Consider the following 25,003-nt stretch of genomic DNA (forward strand, 5'->3'; position numbering starts at 1 on the left):
AAAAGTCACAGGCTTATCTGGGTTTTCTTATGTGCCTGCTGTGTAGGCAGAGAACATGCACTTTCCTGCCAAGGAGTGTGTACTACAATTGAAGCACTGAATTCACGGGGCTTGAATGCAGAATGTCAGCATCCAGTGCAGCAAAAGGGGACTTTTATAGAAGTATCTTAATGAAGGGATCCAAGCCCAAAGTGACATAGCTTTTGTTTTTTTTTTTTAAATATTCCTCTTTTTATTCCTAATGCTTTAGAACCTGATCCAGAAAGAAACTCAGAGTCCTGTTTAGATAACGAAAAGAAATGCATGGGAAATTTGGGACAAAAACACCACAAGGAGCGTGTCTTCTGACCCTATCAATGACCAGCATTTGCATGCAAGATAAATGTTTAGTTTTCAAGCAGTCTGCCGTTAGGTCATTCTCAAGCAGCTTTGCTAGCACACAAGGGTTACATCCTTTGTACGCCCTTGGGATTCTGGTCTGACAAGCACTTATTCCATTATTACCCATGTTTCCTTTTGCCCTCTGACAAAAAGCACTTATGATGAACTGGATTTATCTGCATCTGCCATAGGTTCCCTGCAGGACCTTGCGTTGCGTAGTGCATGTTCCCTATAGTACGTGCTGCTGAATTGTTCCTGATGTCATGCATTTTTTCTCCGTTGTGAGATGCTTTTACATTCGTAGTTTCACACTGATTTGGGGTTGATCTGCATGCCGACCGTGTTAGCAGAGGAGGTTCTGCTCAGGCTAAAGTGGGGCTTCTGTGCTCGAACCCAGTGTCGTGCGCTGATGTCCCTGGTGTCCTGGAGCAGCAAGTGTCGCAGCCGGGACCTCGGTTCCATACCTCAGCTCCGGTCTCTGATGTTCTCGCTGAGAAACGAAGGCAGCTGGGTGAGTACCTGACCTTCTGCTGGTGAGATTTGCCAAGACAGAATGCCAAGTGCCATTTATGAAGCACTTTTTCTTATTCCATGGTGTTGAAATTCATTCCCAGCACCAAACTGGAGCGCTGGTGGGAGAGCAATGGTTGTCCTGGGCACTGCAGCCACCAAAAAGATAGCATTATGCTCAATTCACAACCTTCTTCTATCCCATTTTTTCCCTCCTTTTCAATAACCTTATCCATCCTCTTGCTTCCCCAAATCTGCATGCAGGATTTCAAGACAGCAGCAACAGACCCATGCCTGGCATGGAGTTATCTTTCTTTGAATCGTTAGAGCTTGGGAATTAGGCCAACAGCCTTATTTAGGAAGGTAACCATAGCATAACATGAATGAAATGGCAAAAAGTCCAGGAATTGTGTGGTTGATGTGTGGGGGAGGGGAAGGTGAAGGTGCTGGATGTGCCAATACATCTGCCTTAGCAGCTCATGAACTGCAGTGAGAAGCCCTGCTACTCACAGAGCTGGGATCAGAGTTCTGCCTGTGTGAGACGTGGACCTGACTGCACTCAGGGGTTTCTTCAAGCAATTGTCATTAATCTCAAGGTTGAGGTTGCGTTTAAATCCTCTGAAGAAGGGAATTGATGCAGCCAGCACCCTGCTGCTAAGAGATGTGTCTTGCCTGAAGGCTGCTCCATAGTTTGCGCTGCCCATTTGGTCTTTGCTGGATGCTGGTTAGGATGGCAATACTGAATGATTCTTCCAGCTCTAAAGGAAACTAAGATTTCTTTTATGTTCTCTGCAGGGTAACAGCATTTTTCCTATGAGTTAACTTCATTATCTTCCTTTTCACCGCTCCCAAATTAGCTTTGAAAAGAGAAAAACAGTGATGTGTCCATGGTAGAATTGCCTGGTAATGGAAAACGTAAGGTAGATGAGTTCTCCTCTCCACCCATGAGCAAGTTCTTGAATAAGGTTTTACACAGGACAGCTCATTCAGTTTCTCTTGCTTACCTGTCTGTCTATATCCCTTAGGTTTTCAATATATTACAGTACATCCCTCTCTTAAAACAACAGATTTCTTTCTGTTACCCAGCCCCACGACTGGCACTGGGTGGATATTGCTGTCAGCCCCGCATTTTTAAAAATGGTGCATATACCCTTAACAGCTACTTTGGCTATGGACTAGACTTCAAAATATACCTGGGATCCTTCCCAATGCAGTATAGGAATACACCCCAGTCAGAGGTCTACCCTGTTGTTGTTTAGCTTTTACATGCGTGCCTCATGCACTTGGAGAGTACCTGTTTCATAAGGAGTTTAGTAATATAAACTACTAAATTAGATCATGAACACTACGGTGCAGAGGCTACTGAGCTTTTTAGAGCACCAGACACGTTCAGGTTTAAAACTCAAGCAGGGTCACCAGTCATTACTTGCTAGAGCGAGGCATAGCTAACAGCTTTAAAAGGAATTCCCTCATTAAATTGAAGTTGCTTTTGTCCATGACAGGCCATAAAACCTGAGTCTGTGGGAGGGAGCATTTGCTACTACGCATGTATGTGTGTGTTGGCCTTTTTATTTTCAATGGGGAGAGAAAATAGAGTGGGTTGCATATTGGATACATTATCTTAGTATTAAGCTGCCATTCCCAATCGCTTTTGGATAATTGGAACAGAGAATCACTACTTCTTATCCATCACTTTAAATGAAGGCCTTAGTAAAATAATTTTGGTTGCCGGGAACCACAAATAAGGTCCCTCTATCCAGATTAGTTCTTTTTTGCTCATGAGACTACTTGAATGGGTCTTAGCACTCTGAGCCGTAACAGGGTATACGTCAAGAGTTTTACAAGCCTGTGGGGAAATTGCTCAGATGTGTTTATAAAGACCTCCCAGGAAGTGTTTGGTGTTGTTGAGGCTGGGGAGGATTTAGTCAGAATTTTCGTTGTTGCCTTTTGGTTGTTGTTGGATTGTTTTTCAAATTCAGCTGATAGACTCTGCAACGCGCGTAGGAGCGTGGTAGGTTTTACATTTCCATTGGCGTAAAGGTCTTAGTAAAAGTTTAGGTCTTATTACATCAAAGGAGACACCTTCTGTAAAGATTTGGACTCAGCGTCAGATTCAGCTGTGGCGATGCCTACTGACCAACCGATGGTAACCATGTAAACTGATGCGGAATAGTCTGGATCACAAATTCCCAATCTTTAGCACCAGCTGATTGCTGTGAACTTGTGAACTTTCTTGTGGGTGTTGTGTAAAGCCCTATGAATCTGAACGTTTTTAATGTTTTAATTTAATAAGGTTCAGTGGACCAGATGTACACCAATTACTGTTGCCTATGGGCCGTGGTTTATGACTATTCAAGCTAAAAAAAAAAATTCAGCAACCTGGCAACTTGTCTTTGTTAGTCTCAAGTTACCCTGAAATTGTTCCACCCTGCTCCGTTTTGCCTGCACATCTGTACTGCAGTTAATATCCTTGAAACTGGGAGACTGGTGCTGCCAAGGTGGCTTTTTCTTGTTGTTGTTTGTTATGTAAAAAGCTCGATATAAGGAATTCCAGTTTTGTTTCAGAGTCCAGGTATTTCTAGCTTTGTATTCTTGTACGTCTTTGAAGGACGTAACATCGCCTGTGAAATATGCCAGTCAAGTTTAAGCCAGAGGTGAGCAGAAGGATGAGTTCTGCACCATAGCAAACACCCCATCAGGAGAGCAGGGCTTTGCACCACACGCTTCCTTTTTTTGAAGCTCGCCGTTGAGTTTGTGGAGCCAATGCATGCTGTAAATCTGCCTAGCAGATAACAGAGTGCATATGGTGTGTTGGGGCTCCCCAGGCTTTGGGAAATGCAGATCTCTGGTTTACATCGCTCTGGGCTAATTCAGCTCAGCCCTGAAGGCTTCTTTATCTCTAGATGACAGTAATCACACTGTCCTTGCCAAATGTCATGGAAGAATATCCTGCCTGGGACTCTCATAATGTCCCTTCATACCAAGCTCAACTTCATGGGGATCATGGTAGTAATTCATCAGCTCTGTTGGACTGAACCAAGAGATGTGCAGTGAAAGACTTATTATCCATCATAAAACTTTTCAATTATTGCCTGAGTTGCAGTCATTTACCTTCTGTGCCATAATCTCTCAAATGGAAGATGTAGAACATAGCTGGAACAACAGATCATAAGTGTTGCTTTATTTACTGGGTTTGGCTCTAAGCTACTCATCAGCTTTTGTATTTATGTTGACTGCAGAAGTCTGAATTGGCTGATTTGTGGAGAATAATAAATACTCAGATGAAATCCTTCTGATGAGGGTTTCAGCACACTTGGAAAATGTGTGCACCAATTCAGCGTTCTGAACTGTTTGTCATTTTTAAACACGGGATGTTTTGCTCCATGCAAAACAGCATCACACTGATTTTAATTCAGGACGTCCTTTTCAGTAGAGAGGGGAATCTTCTGAGTTGTTTTGAAATGCTACTGTAATGCTTAGTGGTTGATTAGTAACTTAAAGGGGCTGACCTCAGGTAAATTAATTACGTTCTCAAGTGGATAGGAAAAATCTGCTCTCATAAGAGCATGTAATTTTTATTTACATATGTTCAGCCAATTGGTTGCATCGTGGCTGCATGTGTGTCCCCTTCATTAGTCACCTTGTTGTGCAAAATTAATGGCAAATCTCAAGGAGAACTGTTGTGTGGGATGTCAGCAGAGAGGATCTGACTTAGGGAGAGCTGTATAGTGACTAAAATAATTGCCTTAATGTGGGGTGAGAAAAAAGGAACGAGGTCAAAATGTGCATTTCTGGTTTTAGAAAACAAAGCAAAGAGATTGTGCTTTTTAAAGTCTCCTGTACAAAGAGAGCCTACAGGAAAGCTGGAGAGGGACTTTTTATAAGGGCAGGTAGTGACAGAATGAGGGGAAATGGCTTTAAACTGGAAGAGGGCAGATTTAGACTGGGTATCAGGAAGGAATTCTTTACAGTGAGGGTGGTGAGACACTGAGCAGGTTGCCCAGCGAGGCTGTGGATGCCCCCTATGTGGAAGCACTCATGGCCAGGCTGGATGGGGCTGTGAGCAACCTGGGCTAGAGGGAGGTGTCTCTGCCTACAGCAGAGGATTGGAACTGCATGAGCCTAGAGGTCCCTTCCATCCCAAATGGTTCTACAGTTCTATGACAGAGTTGGAAGAACAGAGCATGACCATAAGAAATTCTGATTGCTTTTTTAGTTGAATATCAAGTGGAAAACTGTCGAGAAACTTTAAACGTAACCTATCTCAATCTTCAAAACTCTCCTGTAGAAATGTGTCGTTGTTACCGCTGCAGTTCAAAGTGACAGGCATGAGGTGAAATACAAGCTTTCACTGAAAAATTGTGTTTGTTCTTAATGGCCATTTCAAACAAAGGAGTAAAAGAAATCCTCAAATTTGGATTCAGGGTACCTTACTTGTGACAAAGAGCACAGATGGAACATGTTAGGGCTGCTCAGAAATGCTGATAATTCATTCAGTAATCTTTGTAGTCCTCCTTGAAGTTCAGGCTACGAAATAATGCTGCCATTGACTAGCCAGGCTTTGCCAGACCTTTCAGAAACCTTCTAGTCTATTCAAGTAAATAGACATTTGGCAGTATTTTAAAATGTATGCCCAGTGGATTTTGTAATGCATTTCTTTTTTTTTTTCTTTTTTTCATGTGTTTCTTGTTTAATTCAAACAAGCATCTGACATGAAAGCTGAAGATAAAAGTGTAACATAGTACAATTAGTTTCTGTGAAGTCTGCAGATCACTAATGGAACACATCTCTTCCCCCAGCACGACTGGCATAATACAGGCCATTTTTTGGTCATTTGTGTTGTACATTAAAAGCATCAAATAGAGTGCTGTCATGTGTCTGAGCGCATGGACATAAAGTTCCTCTGTTTGATGATGTTGGAAATTGTTTCTCTTTCCAAATATGCAAATGAATAATTGCTGCAATTGGATCAGAGGGATGTAACACTTGTAAAGTAACCTTTTATGTATTAAGAAAAATAATGCAGAAATTAGATCAGAGACCAGATATGTATGCGTATAAAGGAAAGAAATGTGGTAAGCTGTGCTTCTGTTTCAACCACTGTTGTTCTCTAAACCGTGCTTTGTTAATGTGTGCTGTGATTTCTTACCAACTGATGCTCAGCTCTTTCTGACCCAACACATCCAAGTTCAGGTGTACAGTTTAAAAACTATGTGCTGTGTTTGTGTACATTCACAAGGTCCAAGGTCCAAGGTGCCTCTAAGAAGCAGGATTTGTAAGCATGTTTAGTGAATACATCCATAAAGCATTCTGAATTATTTGAGGTCTTATTTGAGACTGATACCATTTTAAAGCAGTATGAGTTTGTAACAGAAGTTGCACAAGGTCTTGCACACCTTGCAGTACTGAGAAGAACGTATGATGGACCCACTTATAAGGCCCAGTTCCTGTAAAAAAGAAGTTCAACACATAAATACGGCATGTGGAATCTGGTGTACATGGGGCAGGATTGGAGTTCTAAATTCTCCTGCCCTTTGCTGGTTCATAAAAATGTCCGTTTCTCAATATTTCACTTACTGTTTCAAAGCTTTCTTTAGGACAAATAACAGGGGTTTGGCAGAGAATGGAGGCGGTGTTTTTTCTTTGTTCTACTGCAGAGTGCTTTAGCCTCTATTAAACAGATTAGCTGTGTCCAAAGCAATGCTGCTTACAGTACTGGTAAAGCACCGACAGTGTTATTTTTCCTCCTCTGTCAAAGACTTTCTACTATGCAAAAACTAAAGCTATTCAGATTGAGCTTTCTTAGGAACAATTTATAAACAGAAAGCATTTCAAATTGAGATTTATTTCTTCCCCTCCTGCCCTTTCTTTGCCACTGAATACAACACTATGAATCTTAAAGCTCTTGCTTGTCCTCACTTCCTCTCTTTTTGCCTTTACTGACTGTCATTTTTACTTCAGCTGCGAAAGTTCTAGGTTTGGAAAGTTAAGAATGGAATAGAAAAAGATGGGGGCAGAAGGAAATGTCAATCTAAAACATGGATATCATCGTCATCGGCATCAGCGGAGTAGGAAAAAACCTGGAGATGTTAAAAACAGAAAGAAAAAAGGGTGGGAAAGGATGAATTGTTGCATTTTGAAAAAGAAAAAAAAAGAAAAGAAAGAAAAGTATTCATTCGGGCACAATAATCAAATTCTCATTTCAGGATTCTTTAAAAAGATGCTGAGAATCACGTTTCCCACAGCCACCTGCATTTAACAAAATACAGCATTTCTATGGGGATATATTTCCACTGTGTCCTCTGGCAGCAAAGACAGCAGCAGAGCAAAGCCTCTGTCTGCCATCAAGATCAGCACCCCAGCTTCCTTACTGCCATAGCCCAGGGAGAGCAAATGTCGGGTGGGAACAGGAATGAGTGATAGGAGGTGATGGAAGCACCTGGATGAAGGAGGGAGAGTTGGAGAAGGGGAGGAGCTGGGATTTAAAGGAACAAGGAATGACAGGTGAACTTGGGAAAGGCATTGTGTGTATTTGCAGAGGGCAGAAATAGGTCCATTAATGATTTTTTTTTCCATGGAGTGATTGAAGTATTGATGATGGGGGGGAAAAAAGTCGGTAGTGTTGACAGAGATTTCATTGGTACAGCGTGACCCAGGGTGTTTATGGAGCCTCTCTACCTCCTTCTCAGAGCTAAATTACTTCCCAGATGTAAGGCAAACAAGTGATCGCTCAGACTGGTCTCCTATTCTTTATGGCTCCATGGCCTCAATACTCATTCAGCAATAGGCAGCTGGTTCCGTTCTCTTGGTTGAGAAGTTCCAACACCAGTAAAAACAAACAAAAAAACTTTTAATCTTCAAGCAATGAAATACACTGCCAAGTTAAATAAATGAGACCTGTTAGAGCCCCCTCATTCTAAGCAGACCTTTTCTCAGCAAAGGCATGATTGTTTCAGAAAAACCCATGAAACCACAGGAGTTCTGGCTGAGCATTTTAATGCACGTGATCGTTTCTTTATCTACAAATCTCTTTCAGATCACATCGCCCTTGACGATTAGTCAGCCCCGGTCCTTCCCCTACTTTACAGTTATTTTAACATCTCTGAAGAACTGCCAGCATAGCCACTTTAGCAACCAATGGCTGTTATGCTGCTTTTTTTTTTGTTTTATTGACATTCAATTCTAGGGGTTGACAGACAGTAAATACTAAGACTTCTCTTTACTGTTCTACGGTAATTTGTCCTACAGCTGTAAACAAGTTGCTCTTTTCCTGCCTCCTGATAAACAAAATTCAGAATTTCTGAAAGAGACTGAGCAAACAGAAGATCGTCCCATTTTGTGTTGGCTATGGCTGTCTGAATGGATATTAGCATACATCTTTTTATTTATTTATTTATTTTCAAGGCTAAAGAAATGCTTATTTCTGAAAATGCTAGTTTTTGTATATCCTTTTTTAATGGTGACCTTATTGAATTTCCAGAAATAATTTTGACAAACATTCTTTTATCCATATAGACACACCATGTAAGCCCAGAATAAAATTATACTTAAAGACTTAAAGTTATCCTCTTGGACTGTAACAAACAAACAAGCTACAAGATATTCCGAATAGTAATTATTCCAAATATTCTTAACACTTTTATTCTCTATTTTCTTTCTCTTTTTGGTAGACGCCTTGCATTTCCAAGACTGAAAACCAGCCTCAAGGACTTGCAACTAGCGTTAGGTGGGGACAGACACCCATCAATCAGTCTACACCTTGGGACACTGATGAGCCACCGTCTAAACAGATGAGGGAGAATGAAAACCCAGGTACGTTTGTAATCTTATTTGTAATTCTACAAGGGAAAATCATTCGAAGCAAATTCAATGCACTATCTCCATTTACTGCTGTAAATTAGACTTCATTGTGAGCCCTTTCTGTATTCTTCAGCAGGGCTTTTCTCACATTGTAAAGACCCCTCAAGTTTCTTATATGCTGAGACTAATATAAACGTATTAAGATGCCTGCAAGTTCATTAAAGTGTTTTTTTCCCCCTCCTTCTCTGCCTTCACTGGAGGAAAAGGCACTCTGTAATACTTTAAGACCTCTTTTATGTCCAGAACTACCTGAAATGATTTCCAGCTTCCAGACATATATCATACATTGTGCTACTTTGCCAGACGCCTAATTACAATCTCTTTGTAGTGGCTGGAGCACCATTATTATACACACAGAGTGTTTGTCAGGGAGCCATGAAAGCACGGTGGGGAAAGAGGTTAATTTTCTTGGAAGCATGCGCTTAAGCTGCATAAAGCGCAAAACACATAAAACCGTAAACACGCTGCATGTCACCTGATGAGTATTTTAACAATTGCACTCACATCGCTGTAGCAATTTTATGCACTTACTGGGTTGGAATAGCTCCAGGTATTGAGCCACTTTAGATACCGTAAAGGATAAGAGCGTGGCTCAGTGGTGACTTGTGCGGACGCGGTGGTACAGCGGGAGGCCCGGGGTGGTTTTGTACTTGTCCTGCAGTGCCAGCCTACCACCATCGCCCACCTTCCTTCATGCCACAGGTGCAGCTCCCTGGGTCACCACGGTGGCAGCCGGCAGCCAGCCTGCCCTCATCACGCACTCCTACGGGATGACGCAGCCACCTACCTTCAGCCCGGCCGCAAACGTCCAGGCCCCTGTCATCGGCGTCACACCTTCCCTCCCTCCGCACGTCACTCCCCAGCTCCCACTGATGCCAGCCCACTACCAGCTCCAGCCGCAGCCCTCCCAGCCCCTCAGCAACATGGTGGTCAACCTCCAGAGCCAGCCCTTGTACACCAACAGCCAGCCCCTCAGCATGTCCTCCATGAGCGGCGTGGGCCCGGTAGCCCACCCAAGCCCCGGGGTGGTGGGAAATGGCCACCTGGCCTGCCCCATGCTGCCGCCGCCGCCTCCAGCCCTGCCCTCTGCCGCTTTGCCCAGCAACGCACCCGCCACCAACGGGCAGGTGGCCGCCCCGCTGCCCCCCAACGCGGCAGCAGGGCCGGACAACACAAACGGGGTGCAGATGCTGCGAACGATCGGCGTGGGGAAGTACGAGTTCACGGACCCCTGGCACCCCAAAGGTAAGGCGGGCCGGCTTGGCCCTGTGGGGCATGAGGGCACAGAGGGTGGCAGGCTCAGGATAGCAGCTTCACAGATCTCCCTGCTGCTCTCCCTGGGTCTGCCAGCCCAGCTCTGGCATCTGTCCCATGGCTTTTCTTTAATGCATAGCTTTGATGAATTAATGACGACGAAAAGCGGTGCTTTAGAAAGGCGAGGATGAACCGTGGGTGTCTTTTGTAGGCAAAAACAGCTTTCAAGGCCCATCAAATAAGCCGGTGCTCCCAGTCCCGAGGCACATTAGGCAGCCATCATCCTTCTCCTTTAAAAGTGCCTATGTTTATGTCAGACTGCTGTCTTCTTGGCCTCAATTGTGTGTTAGTCACACCACTAGACTTCTTCAGCCATTCCCTTCTTCCCCCCAACAGTAAGAGCCCAAACCAAGTGCAGGCAACCCTACTGACTGATGCTGAGCAACCCAAAGCATTCAGCGTAAGGGTAAAACTCATCATTACCAGCTTCATTGGGCTCAAATGCTACAAAAAGAGAGGAAAAAAAAAAAAAAAAGCCACGTGAATTGTCATGAGCATTCTTGAAAGGTTGACCTTTTCAGATAAGTGCTTTCTAAATGAGGCACATTGTTGGGTCACGGTGGAGTGTTATTTCCGAGTGTCTTACCCTACACACTTCAAAAATTACTCTCCGCGCACTCAGTTTCTAATTTCGTTTGTGGAGTTTGCCCTGCCTCCCTTTCCTCCCCCCCACCTTAAAAATCATGACTGTGTCGCATGTGAAAGTAAAGTAAAATGTAGCTTACGAAAATATAAATGCAGGCCTATCACCAGAATCAATTAAATTGATTTCCAAAAAGCCACCCCAAAGGCTTCATTAAGTCTGTGATATTTTATGTATACATTTGTATTCAGACCCAATCCGTGGGTAAATTATTTACTTGCCACAAGCTATTAAGTTCTGTTATGTAGCTCTGTATTAAAGACAAGGAATCTCTATTAAAAATTATTACTCCAATAACTCTTCCTGCTCATTACTTAAATTATACTTTGGTATGTGCAAATACATACCGAATGTCTCTTGAAGAGGAGCTGAGGTTAAAAGCGCAGAGTACTTTTCTCAAGTGAAATATTTGGACCACTTGTAAGGTTGTTACTTTGAGCCCCAAACACCGGCAAGGTGGCGATCTGAATTATTCTTCTCTTTAAGATCTAGATGGGCTTTAAGTGGTGCGAGTGCTTTTTAAGAGTTTTGCTAATTCCTTCCCTTTAAAAGAAATCAAAATCCACAAAAGCAATTTGTCAGCTTAGGTTTATAAGTTACAGACCTTTGATTTTGTAGAAGGAGAAAGGGCAGAGATTTATATTTCAGCCCTGGTAGAATGAGCTGCAGGATGTCTCTTTTCTCCGTGGAAGCTATTTGTCTTCTGAAGGCATCATCTCCGCTTTTCTTAGCCACCTATCCCAATTTACTGCACTAGGTACTCGGATACATGATCAAATTAGCACAATTTAAAGGATTACTTGGTGTCATCGGAGACGTGCAAATATACAATACGGGGAAAAACACATAAGCTTAAACCACTTTCACTGTGGTAATTTGATCACGTATCTAGAGCCCGAGTGACGCTAACCTAGTGAGACAAATGAGCGTGTCAGTGACTGCACACTTGAGGTGAGGAATAGTCTTAGATGCCTTGCATACTTTGGGCCAGTAGCATCAGCTGTTATTTACGCTTCCTACATCAATTAACCTTCAGCGTATCTCTGGCTGGCAGGTGAAGTAAACTTCGGTTCAGAGTCTGAGTAAAAAGGTTGTAAAATATTGAATTAGTCTTTTAATATTTGATTTGCAAAGTCTTAATCAGCATTCTTGCTTAAAGTGCTGTAAACCATAGTCTGGTCTACTTGCCCAAACACTTGGGAAATGGAGTTTTGCTTGACAGTGTGAGAGGCAGCAGTCAGCCAATGAGGTGATCATTAAGGTGAGCAAGAGCTATAAGGATATGTTGGGCATGCCAGACCTAGCCCTGGTCTTTTGTTTGGAAACTTCTGCACTTAGGAGAGGCTCATAAGAATATTGAAACAAGCAGTATTTCTAAGCCATGACCAGTGCTGACTTATTAGCCATGCCTTAGCTTATAAATTGCAGGCTAGACATCTGTTTTCCCAGGGATTTATGACCATCATCTTTTACCTGGTAGAAGTTAAAAAAACAAGCATAAGGTAATAAGCACATATAAATAAATGTCTCATAAACAGGACTTACTCTAGAAAGTAAAAGTCATCTTCTCCTAAGTCATGAAAGAGATTAATTCCAAACCTACGACTATTCTTGTCAAAGCTAATATCAGAGAAGATTCAAGTTAGACTTGGTTTCTTTTTGAATAGTCTTAGGATACGGAAATAATCAGGAAAGGGAAGACACCTATGTGTCTAACCACAGCTTTAAACCTTGCTAGGGTAAGATTTTTAGTATAAACTCTATAGATTTCAATGTGACTACATTTTCTTTCTTGCTCCACTGATTTCACAGTCTTACATGATAGGCAGCTTTCTCTCCAGGAAGATCTGTTCAAATATATAAGTTAAAACTAATTCTCTGCTAGTTTCATTTGAATATTCTCTGTCTTTCTTGGGGAGTCTTGCCCACTGATATAATATGAGCCACTGCTAATGGCCCTAAGGTCTTTCTCATTATCCTGAGATACTCAGTATTATTTTTTAACTTGACAATCCAGTTTTGTACAGGTTTCAATAATTACCCAACTATCCCCTAAGCAAAAGAGAAGTACTTTCTGGTTAACATTATAGGATTTCTTATATTTTTAGACATTATCTGGGAACTGATTTGAAACTTCATGTATTATTTCCCATCGTTGTATTTGTCGGGGCCATATTCTGCTGTATTCAAACAGAATGAGGTTTCTTACTTGGCTGCTTCTGAATAAACGTAAATTAATAAGTTGCCCAAAGTTAAAGGCATGGCCAGTACGGCATCTTATTTGCAATAGGTCAAGAGATCTCACTTACATGACTGAGAGTCATTTCTGTGACTCTGCAAATAGGTTATTTTGATATCCATAATCATGATACAGGCAGATATGCCATTCTCTTTACTGTGTCAGAGGTAATTCTCACCTAATTCCATTGAAAGTACTTGCAAGAAAATATTTGCATGGATTAGAGCATCTTCCTCGTCTGGATGGGTGATATTCTACAAAGGGATTCTTTATTGCCTCTATAATATGTTAAATATGAATGTTTAGCTACACAGTCCATTTATTTAGTGAATTTGTATAACAGACACATTATAGGAGACATAAATAATGTTTCAAAAGTAATTATTGCTTTTAACAGTGTGTAGAGCTGCCTCATGAAATGCATGGGATCTCTTACTATACACATTTAACAACAGTTTTGAGACATCTCAGCCTTGGATTGTAATTGCCTCTTTGAAGATATTCCTTTGTGATGATACTCAGTGAAGATCCACTGAAGTTAACATAGCCAAAATTTGATGTGATCTCTGTAGAAAACAGAGTTGTAAAGAATATTCAAACGTAATTTCAGTAATTTAAGGCTGTATGACGTGCCTGCATTAGTTGTCACTTGCACAAGGTGCCTGCAGGGGAGAGTGAGAAAGGAAATGTCCATTCTGCTTCCAACACGAGGTACCCCATATCATGGTGCAGTAAGAAAGAGCAACATCTATCTACATGCCAGTCCAGTTGAGCCAACATGGAGAAAAATTAATGTGTGATAAAGGGCTAGAAGTGGTTGGTTCTTCTTCAGGGATAAATGAGTAGCTGAGATTTAGTCCTGGACTTTTTCATGAGGCAGTATGATTCTTTGTTTCCAAGACCTGTAGTAAATCCAAACCTGAACCCCTAGAGGATAGCCCAGCTGTATGTAGGATATGAATGGTCCAGCTTGAACTCTGAGATCTATTACATGTTCAAAAAGATACTTGCTTTATAAACTCAGTATACCTTGAAGCATGGGTGAAAACAAACACACAAACAAACAACAAAAAAAAAACGGGTTTTTATTGTAATACATTGTCCTGCAGTGTAAAATTAGCTATGGACATTCAGAGTCTTAATTTGTGAATGTTCGTGGATAACACTGATAATTGTTTCCATAATATTTTTTCTTCTATAATTTTATTTTTTTTTTTAGCCCTCAACTGGTGGGAATCAAAATCAAATGCTAATTAGTGTTCATACTGTAATTACTGTAGAAACATAACGGTATCAAAAACAAAATTGGAATGTTAATTCTTATAACACTAATTTAATACTTCCTTTTCAAGCATCACCAAATATCATGAGCTAAATGATAACAAAACTACAAACGAATAGTGATGCATCATCACTTATTGATTGCACTTTTCACACTTGACTTTATTGCATTGGAATTCTCATTAGTCCTCAGACAATGTTTGCTTTCCTTAACAGTGGATAGTAACAATGCAGACAACAACATTTTGTCAATAACCATCAACTATTTTTTCACAAAAGGCTGAATTTTCAAAAAGACTTCGGCTTGTCCTGCAGTTCTGTGGGTGTGTGTGGCAAAGTAGCATTTGGAATTCTAATAGCATTTATTAGAGAATACGTTGTGATAAATAGTTTAGAAAGTCTGGTTTCAGTTCTTAGCTTTGCAGTAGAACACATGGTCTTAGGAATATCTACCCTATTTTTGTATCCATACATAGAGATAGATAAATAGATTAGATAAAGTTAAATACATAAAATTACATGAGCTACTCCAAAATTCATGTCTCCTATTTATTATGTTGGCCCACAACACCAGAGGCAGATATTGGTAGTATGGCACTAGGACCTTCCCACCAATATTCCATTCAGTGGAACAGCCACAGAGGGGCAGACTGACAAAATGGTGCCTGACATGGAAGCAAAAGTGTGGAACTGAATTCCTCCACTTGGAAAAAATGTCACCTGTTGACATTCATTGACACTTGCTGAACACATATGGAGACCAAACATGGATTTTAACACACTGAGGTGATGGGTGGTGCCTTAGTGCTATTGTGTGCTCTTTGTATCTGTTACAGTCTCCGTGGAAATATACAGGAGGCATTACTTTCAGAGCAACAGATATCTGTGCTCAAGTATATACATCTATTTTTATATATGCATGTAGTTGTGGGCAAAAAAAGTCTACAATAGAAATAATAGTGCTTTTTATGTCTTATTTCTTGTAGGTCAGTTATGTCATTATGGAAGTCTGTCAGTGTGCTTCTAGCTGGGTTTTCCTCAAGGCAGTCTCAGTTTTCTGGGGCAGCCTGAAGATTACCAAGATACAAATCATTATTGGTCATTTGTAGGCTCAGTATTTGCTGAGGACATGATTGTTCACAGAATCACACAGTCATAGCAGGGCAGAGGTGGAAGGAACCTCAGTGTCCATCTGGTCTAAGTCTCTCTTCAAACAAAGTCACCCAGAGCAGGGTGCCCAGCACCACGTCCAGGCAGCTTTCGGAGATCACCAACAAGGAGACCCCACAGCTTCTCTAAGCAACCTGTATCCATACTCTATGATCCACACAGCATGAAAGTGTTTCCTAGTGTTGAGAGGGAACCTCTTGTGTCTTCTGTGCACCCTCCCTTCAGGTATTTACTTGCATTGTTTAGGTCACCCATGAGCCATCTCCTCTCTAGGCTTCTCTTAGCATTTCATAGAACCATAGAATGGCATAGGTTTGAAGGAACCTTTAAGATCATCAGGTTCTAATCTCCCTGCCATGGGTATAGGTGCCAACACACCAGCTCAGGCTGCCCAGGGCCCCATCCAACCTGGCCTTGGACACTTCCAGGGATGGGTTATCCACAACATCTCTGGGCATCAGTGCCAGCAGCTGCACCACCCTCCTTTGTAACATCTAACCTAAATCTCTCCTCTTTTACTTTGAAGCCATTCCCCCTTGTCTTGTCACTATCTGTCCATGTAAAAAGCTAGTCTGCCTCCTGCTTATAAGCTCCTCTCAAGTTCTGGAGGGTTACACTGAGGTCTCCCCGAGCCTTCCTTTCTCCAAACTAAACTAAGGAGAGATGTTTCAGGCCCTCTAATCATTTTAATGGCCCTTCATAAGACACCCTCCAGTAGTCCATATCTCTCTTGTACTGAGGAGCTCAGTGGTCTCACCAGTGCTGAGCAGAAGGGAAGGATCACTTCTTTATCTGCTGGCCTTGACCTAATGCAGTCCAGGATATAATTAGCCTTCATTGTGACAAGGGCATACTGCTGGTTCATGTTTTAGAGTGTTCATTTGCAATAAAACTAGACAAACTACTTAGATAGGTCCTCTAAATTCAGTGGTTTTTTCAAGATTAATTACAATTTCCTGTCATCAGGAAAAAAATTGCAAAGTTGGTGAGGGTAACTAAACCATCACCTGAATCAGGCTGAAATGCATTCCAGCCTTTTCAGATGGAGTATTTTCAGTAAGTTTTGCACTGTCTTTTAATGCCATGGCTGGTCAGGTCATTACAGACAGCAATTTAGTGCACTGAAGAACCAAAGAGGATTTGTAATAGTCCTAGAACATTACCTTGCTAAATGCCCAACATAAAGGTCACTGAATTCTCTTTTGATTGACAGTTCTCAGTATGTGAGTGACATGAGACTTTTAAGTTTCAGCTAGAGCAGAAGCCTCTCATCACTACCAGTTTGTTATAAGGGTTAATATTATTATTTTTAAAGGTATAGGATTGCAAAAATGCATTTAAACTGTCTTAAACTAATCTTAACATTCACCTGCTGCATGATGTTTATGTTGATATTAATTTTTTCAAATTAACACTAAATTTGCAACTTCTGTTCATCTATTCTTGAAAGAAAAGAGCTATTGTGGTTTTATTCTGTTAAGTGATTCTGTGTCATCAGTAGCAGAAACCTGTAGGTAATTAGACAATAATACATTTGAAGGTAGCCTTGAAACTTTGCATATGGTTTCTTTGCACCAGAAGTCTAAGACGTTTTGCTTAGAATGTGATTTCTTAACAAATGCAGTTCTGTCCCTGACAGTGACCACTAAATACATTCCAAGTAGGTCTGAGAGGAAGCATAGCTGAGTTCTGTTGAATTACTGTTTCTCTCCCTTCCACAGCATTATACTCACAAAGTGCAAATTTTCTCAAGGACCAATAGGTGTCAAAATCTAGGCTCCCTTTTAAGTGCATAATACGTTAGCAGCAATTTTTTATAAGTGTTAACCAAACAGCTAATGAACCAAAATAATCTGTGATATAATTGAAGCAATCCCCTTCTCTCATGTCCCATCCATCCATTCAAATCCTGTTCCAGAAACACTTACTGAGAGCTGGAACTGCATTTAGATGTTCTGAAAGTTATTCGCTGTACAACTTTCCAAAACACTTGTTGAGTTTCTTTTCTCTCTTCTGAACTTCTTATGTTTGTTTTCTGATTTCACTAACCTTGTCTTCCCATGATCTTTCATCTTGTTCAACTCCTAACACGTATTTGGATGCAGCTCTCAACTCTTCTTTCAGGCTCACATCCCCTTTTCCTTTCATGTTGTCCTCATATACCTGGAGCCACCTCAGAGACACATTTCCTGAATGTTCAGTTTTCTTCACAAGTCTGGTCTTTCTTTGAGCTTCCCGTTAAGTTTTCCTCCTTCTGACAGTGAATATCTTCTTTTGGTCTGTGCTGTGGGCTCCACAGCTCTCAAGACAAGTGAACTTATTAAATTGCAGATAGATGTTGGCTTCCTTACAAGATAATAATTTCTACTTCACTCAGTATCAATAAATCATGTCTTTATATTCCTAGACAAGATTCTCTGGAAAGTGTCATGAGGTGAAATCATGCCTAGGAAGGAGGTATGAGGTACATTGGTTTGCGTGAATTACTCACAGGCAAAACTTCCATGATCCAGAAGTGCAAACAAAGTTAACAAAGTTTTGTCATGGTCATTTCCAAAAATTACAGCCTGCAATGTCACATGTGTTCACTGCTGTACTGGAAAAATATTTGGACTGCTGGCAAAATCAGGAGATTCAAGATAAGGATTTGACCAAGAATATGTACAGCAGTATCTATATATACTGTAAATATCGTAGGCTTATCATAGGCTCATCATAGAATGGCCTGGGTTGAAAAGGATCACAATGATCATCCAGTTTCAACCGCTCTGCTGTGTGCAGGGTCACCAGTCACCAGACCAGGCTTCCTAGAGTCACATCCAGCCTGGCCTTGAGTGCCTCCAGGGATGGAGCTTCCACAGATGCATATGTTTGTTGTGTGAATAAGTAAGTATATATATATATATATATATATACTTATATACTAAGTCTAATGCATTTGGCTAGACAAGGTGCAGGATACATAGTCAAGTTATTCTTTTCACAAGGAGCTCAAATGGAAATTGGAGGGCTTGCTTAGCACATATCTGCTTGATGACATTGCAACATCAAAAAAAAAAAAAAGAAGAGGGTAGGATTAAAGAGAACATTATGCTTTTTCTTGAGATTCCTCTGATGTTTCAGAGGAAAACAAAACATGTTTTGCCCGTCATTCTGTGCACTGAAGTATTTGGGTGATTATGGGGAAGATGGTATGAAAGCACAAGACTGGCTAGAATAGAAGAGGTCTGAAGTGAGTCATGGGTTGACACTCCTGTTAAGTTTGGCTAATTTGTAGCGGATCCAAATCCAGGATCAAGCCCAGCTCCTCTGCACAGCCTTTTGCTCCTAAGTAAAGAGGTGAATGTTACTTTCATTCTCAAGCTGAGGATACTCTTTAAAATGAGGAGCATTTGGAACAAAACACCACCATCCTGTGGAAAACAGACGGAGGAACAGTGCCAGTAGCCTCCTCTTGCCTGTAGCCTAGGAAATAGGCAGTTCTACTATTTTCCTGCATGCTGTGCAGACTTTGTTACAGATGTGAATTTTCTAGATGGCTGAATTTTCTGGGGTTTAGATGTTTTTCTGCTAGATATACTCCTATCATGGCCAAACTGCTTTATGCTGTTTTGTGAGCAGTGCACTTCTTTGAAGGTTTTTTTGTACTTCTGTAGGGTGGTTAGAGCTCTGAGTAGGAAACCACATGGAGCATCCACATAGAAAAGCACTTTGCAGAAGCATTTCAGAGCTTGAGCTAAGTGGAAAGCAGGTACCTCCAGCATGAACCAATTCAGTGATTGTAGTTTCAGACAAATGCAGATATTTATCCATCGGTATGTAGCACTGAAAATAAGAAATACTAAGAATATTCTTTCATTTGCATAAAGGTAGCTCGTCTTCCTTCAGCTCCAGGATGATACAATTTTCCACATGTATTCTGCTTGCTAGAATGTTAAAGCAAATTTGACATCCTGTCCAAGAATCATCTATTCAAGGACAGACACATCTACTCATAACGAGAAATGGCGTACATTGCAAGAACAATCTGATAAAGCCTTACACCAGCAAGATTTTCTACTCTCAGAACTTAAATCAGTTCCACAGCCCTTCCCTGGAAGTGCCACTAACACCTTTGGATAAGCCATCACTATTTTACTTTTTTTTTTCCTGTCAAAACTGCCGCATAGGCAAATTGTGCAAGTGAGTCTAGGTGTTATCTGTCAGAGGTGCTTTAATTTACTTGCAATGTGATAAAGTTTTGCTGAGAACACCACTTGGCTTTAAGGATGAACTTAATCAAGAATTTTACCAAAGCCAAGAAGTGATTTTAGCATATATTTCTGTCCAGATTCTCTTTTCCTTTTTTTTTTTTTTTTTTTTTTTTTTTTTTTTTTTAAGTAAAGAATGGAAATCTAGAAAATTATTTGAGCAAAGTAAAGGCATTAGTTACTATTTATGCACCACACATCCATACAAGTGTCTGAAAATAGCATCAAAATATATTTAGAAGGCGTATTCTGAAGACCAAAATATGTTGTAAAAGTTGAGAAAAACAAAATAAACCTTATCATTCTAATAAGTTAGCGACATGGGTTGGTTGCTACCACAATGAACTCACTGAAAGCAACTCTGGATTTTTAAGATGGCTTTATGTGGCAATGGGATGTAGCCATCATTAGAGCAGAGCTGTGACCACACTGTGTGTTTAGGACAGAAAAGGGGCAGCCAAGTTGCATGCCAATGAAATGAGAGGTAGTTTTAAGACATAAATTATCATTACCCGTTCTGGATCTGGATTATAATTACATGGTCTGGAGCTATGCCAAGACACTGAAATTAATATTTTAAGTCTGGAGAGATGACAAATGAGATGGCATTTGGTGAGGTTCATAGCTGTCTATCAGCCATGAACTCAGAACCAAAAGAGTTCAAGGAACCCACGTCACAAGAAAAACTGAAAAAGATCTTTATTTAAAATCTTAAGTACACAACAGAATTTGTTAAAAAAAAATTAAAAGAATTTTAAAGAGACCACAGTAATACAGTAATAAAGAAAATGCATGCTACATGGTGGTACCATTAAATGTTACTATGTGATTAGTAAATGAGAAAGAAGCATTGTTTGTATTAAACAACTGTATTATTTTAAAGAACCATAACTGGCAGTCAAGTCTTATGGCTGTCTCACAACACGTTGGACAGTACTCAAGACCACTTTGTCAGCCACTGAACCCTACTCCCATGGCTGCTCATCCCCAGTGACTGCCCTGACAACATTTCCACATACGTAGGAGCTTTGATGCCTCACAAGCCTGATTGCACATGAATTTAAATATCAAAATCTGAGTCCATCCTTGATTTCAGCAAAAGGGTGAAGAGTCTCGGAAGACAGACACTTCGGGGTGTTCCCTAATCGCTGTCACATGTACAACATCATGAAGCACTCTTGTGTTTTACTGCATTCGTTTTAAGTAGTTGTGATATACTAGTTTGAAAATTTCCTAAAATTAATAAATTTGCCTATCATTCATAGTAGGACATGTTGATCTAGGTGAGGTAAGAGAACAGTCTAGTCCCCTTCTGGGATCAAGTTGACTTTCCTCTGGTACTCATGGAAAGCCATTTCTGGACATCCCACATCCTATGTTTTACCTGTCATTGTTTTTTGTTACCATAGCTAGAGCTAAGTTGGGTACATGTTGCCAACAGCTGTGGTTTAGTTCACTGAAGTGCTACTTAAGCTACTATCTCCCATAATTTCTCATGCTATCTTATACTGTTCAATATATGACTGCCTGAGACTTAAGAGGTGAGAGGCCTGCGTATCTAATTTAGGAGACATCACTTGCAGTAATGCAGTGTCCCGCAAGATACTCGAGCTTGGTTTCTCAGCAATGACTCAGAAAAAAAGAACACCGTGTACACTGCTTCCACCAGCCCTTGGTCTTTTCTCAAAGGTTTCCTCACTAATCTCCCGCTCATCACGGTCCTCATCAGCCTGTGTAATGCACTCATCACATGCTCATTTTCAGCTTTTGATTTGGCCAGGCTGTCAGCTGGGGAAGGCTTTCTCTGGCAGAAGTCTCCAGGTACATGAACAAGTGAGCTTTAAGTGTTGCTAATAAAAAATCCTTTAATCCACTTTAACAATGATAAATTGGAACTGAGAACTTCTCCTTACTTTACAGATACATTCAGTTCAGAATTTAACTTAAGTCAGGAAATCATCTTACAGTCAAGAGAGAAGTCTTAAACACCCTGATATGGACAATGGGAATTAAAGGCCAAATGCTCAATGACTCTTACTGAGTATCTGAAGCACCTTCTGATGACTGAAACGTCTGCTGACATGGCTAATTAATATCAAATTCACTGGTCATTGCCATTATTTTTATTCTTAATTCACTCTGGCAGTTTCCTTTAATTTTAATTACGCTCTCATCATAGCCTGTGCATGATGAAAGGAAATAGCTGAACTGGGCCACAGTGGTTTCATCTGAGCAAAGATCTGGCTAAAGTGCGCCTTTCTGAATTGAGATAGATTGACAACATTGTTTTGGTAGTTCGTACATCACACCTGAAATCTGTATTGTCATTCACCCACTAGCCTACATTTTATGTCTGCTTATATGCTGAGAAGCATTGCAAGATCAGATGCAAAGAAAATTAAGAGTACTTCATGTCTAAAAGCATGGGTTTTTATCACCTAAGGGCTCATCCACCCCACCCTCAGTGGTTTATGCCTCTTGTGATCCTCACAGATCTCTCTTTCAAATAGCGGCACTGAGATGAGGGCTGCTCACCCTGCCTGGCTCCTCACCTTATGTTCCCACCATCCCACCATTTTACGTTACATCATCTCACACCTGATCAGGCAGTAGCACATATTCTCGTACCTCCTTTCCAAGGACCCACCAGTCATTTGCAAGCAAACGTGAGCTCACTGCTTCATATCTAATTTTGAAAATCTAGCCCCAGCAGCTTCTTTTTTTGGTCTTTTTGTGCATCAATATACTAACATCTGGCTTGTACTGGCTTGGCAGACAGTCTGTATCATTAACTAGAACTAAGCTACGCATTGATATGGACAGAGATGATCCCGCACCAATTTCCAAAAGGACAGTAGGGCTATTGGCAAATTAGATAGTTGGAGAAATTCTCCATCTCTCTTCTTTTTCTTGATGTATCAGGGAATAAAATTGAGGGGAAAGCAGAAAACAAACTAATGTGAATGTAATTCCCAAATTTCAATCTTCTGTATATTATGGGTCATTACCCGTTAATTTGCTAAATGGCAGCTTTCTACGAAAGAAAAGTTTTGTTTAGCTGTATAATGATGACAGATGATGTAATTAGTATCATTCCCACATTGAAAATGATAAAAGCATTTCTTTTGTGTGTCACTGCTTTTAGACAGTATAATATCAAAAATGATAACAGTATGAAAATTGCACCGACCGCTTTCATATTGTGCATATAGAATACCTTGGTGATATGATACAAGTAATGACAGGTACTTTGCCATGTATTCATTTTCTCCACTCTCTAGCCTTTATATTACAGTGAAATTAAAAAGCACAGCACTAAGCAAACCAGACGTGCCTGAATGCAGTCCCATCTTATGAGACTCTAAATGGCAAGAGTCCCTTTACTATTGCTGGTTATGATAATTAAGTGATTATAAACAGAGTTTTTGAGGGAGAACACTGAGTCATTTTTCAGTTAAAGAAGATGGGGGGGTGTTTTAATTTCAGGCCACATTTGTTGCTCGAATTAGTTTTAATTATATTCTGTATAAGTACTTGCCCCATATCCTGGTCTTGATAGTGGTAGATATTCTCATTTAAATATAAATAAACACCAAACTTATTTTACATGGAAAGTGACTGCTGTGACTGTGTAGTAACAATTTTCTCTTTGTTGCCATGGTTTGGATTTTTATATAAACTTTGCAAATATAATAAAGCTAATGGAGCTCTTCATCCAAGGAAATGGGTATATTCAAGAAAATAAATTACATTTTGCAAGCTAATGAGCTCTACTAATTGTGTTTATCCCTGTGAATTAATACAATTTAAGCAAATCTGTCCCCCAAAATCAAGCATTTGATTGCATTTTAGCTGCATGGAAATCAGAACATCCGGATCAAATCTGAGTTTACTGGATATCCAAGGGGTAGAGGAGAAGGTTAATTCTCACTGACTCGTGCAGCTGGTGCAGGCTCCTAGTAGAGCACAAGTTAGACTTTCAAAGTTGCAACTTTGCTATTTTTTTTTTCTTTTTTAATTTTTTTTATTCGGAGACTTTCCTCACAGGCAGAATTTTCAACAAAGAGTTGTGTGTAATAAATCCTATGTAATGCTGCAGTGGGCCCGTAGGAGCCATGCTAATTAGCCCACATGCCCACAGGACAGGATAAAGTAGGGAAGAAAAAGGCAATGACAGCTGTACTGTTAAGAGACGACTTATCTGCACACAGTTCCCTCTCTCTCTCCTTTTTCTCACACTTTCCTGTACCAACATTTGGGTGTTTTTTTTCTCTTCTTATAAGCAGGTTTTCAGTTCAGTGAGGTATTTTGGGAGATGTAGGCTGGATTACAAACCTCTGTGTAAATTGTAACAGATTTCAGATTATTATTCTGTTTGGCTTTTTGGGAGAGTCACAGAAAGTAAAGAAAACGATCAGTTCGAATGTTCAAAATGCTGCAAATATCCCCCCAAAAACAGACAAGCAAACCATGATGGTGATCCCCAATAGGCAGGCACAGTGAGGTTTGCACTACAAGAGGGTGACAGCAGTTTGTCAGCAGTGTCCTTTCAGAGCCAGTTCAGCTCACCACACATTGAGTCACAGCCATTTGACAGAATCATTAAGGTTGGAAAAGACCTCTAATATCACCTAGTCCAGTTGCCAACCCAACACCACCGTGCCCGCTGAGACACACCATGAAAGAATGCAACGTGGAGGTGAAGTCCCAACCTAAAATGACTGCATTTCTGTGGTCTTTACTTCATTGCAGCCCTACCAGGTCAGCACCAAAGCAGAATCCCAGCTAAGAGCCACAGCAGATTCCTTGGATGGAGCAGGCATGAGATCAGCACGCTCCTGTTTCAGCAGCCGGGCCCTATTCATTTATAACCCAGTCTGGGAAGTGCAGCCAGACAGCCTTGTGCAGCTGCAGAAAAAAAAACCTGCATCTTGAAGATGGATAGCTTACACAAAGAGGGCTCAGAAATGAATTCTGTTAGTTTGCTTGTTTTATTGCCGCTCAGGTAAAAGCTTGGATGATCTTTTGCAGCCTCTGCATTGAAAAAATGCCCTTCTTCCATCACTGGCACCTGGATGTTTATAAGGGTGTTAGAATTTGTCTTCTAGGAATTTTGGATCAATTGCATTTGTGCAGTGGGAAGGATCATGAAATCATAGAATCTTTAAGGTTGGAAAAGGCTACTAAGGTCATCATGTGCAACTGTCAACCCATCCCCACCGTGCCTACAGACCACATCCCTCAGTGCCACATCTCTATGGTTCTTGAACACCTCCAGCAACAGCGAGTCCACCACAGATTCTCAGTATATGTGCAGTAACACAGTTGTAAAAATGTTTATATCAGAATAATTTA

The 25,003-nt window shown here is 40.8% G+C and overlaps 1 protein-coding gene across 21 annotated transcripts in view; it reads left to right on the forward strand.

The window, feature by feature from the left end:
* KLHL29 (kelch like family member 29) overlaps positions 1-25,003 on the forward strand; it is a 397,537-nt gene that overhangs the window by 242,709 nt on the left and 129,825 nt on the right. For 15 of the 21 annotated variants that reach the window (XM_085543958.1, XM_032443409.2, XM_085543969.1 and 12 more), the window contains 3 exons: positions 779-892; positions 8,562-8,703; positions 9,454-9,996. In XM_085543958.1, coding sequence (XP_085400084.1) covers positions 779-892; positions 8,562-8,703; positions 9,454-9,996 — 799 coding nt within the window. The remainder of the gene's footprint in view (positions 1-778; positions 893-8,561; positions 8,704-9,453; positions 9,997-25,003) is intronic. The other 6 variants (XM_032443408.2, XM_085543973.1, XM_085543971.1 and 3 more) reach the window with 1 other exon arrangement.

Source organism: Coturnix japonica, chromosome 3 (genome assembly GCF_054131305.1).
Source record: "Coturnix japonica strain WE chromosome 3, WE-NBRP24, whole genome shotgun sequence".
Taxonomy (NCBI): Eukaryota; Metazoa; Chordata; class Aves; order Galliformes; family Phasianidae; genus Coturnix; species Coturnix japonica.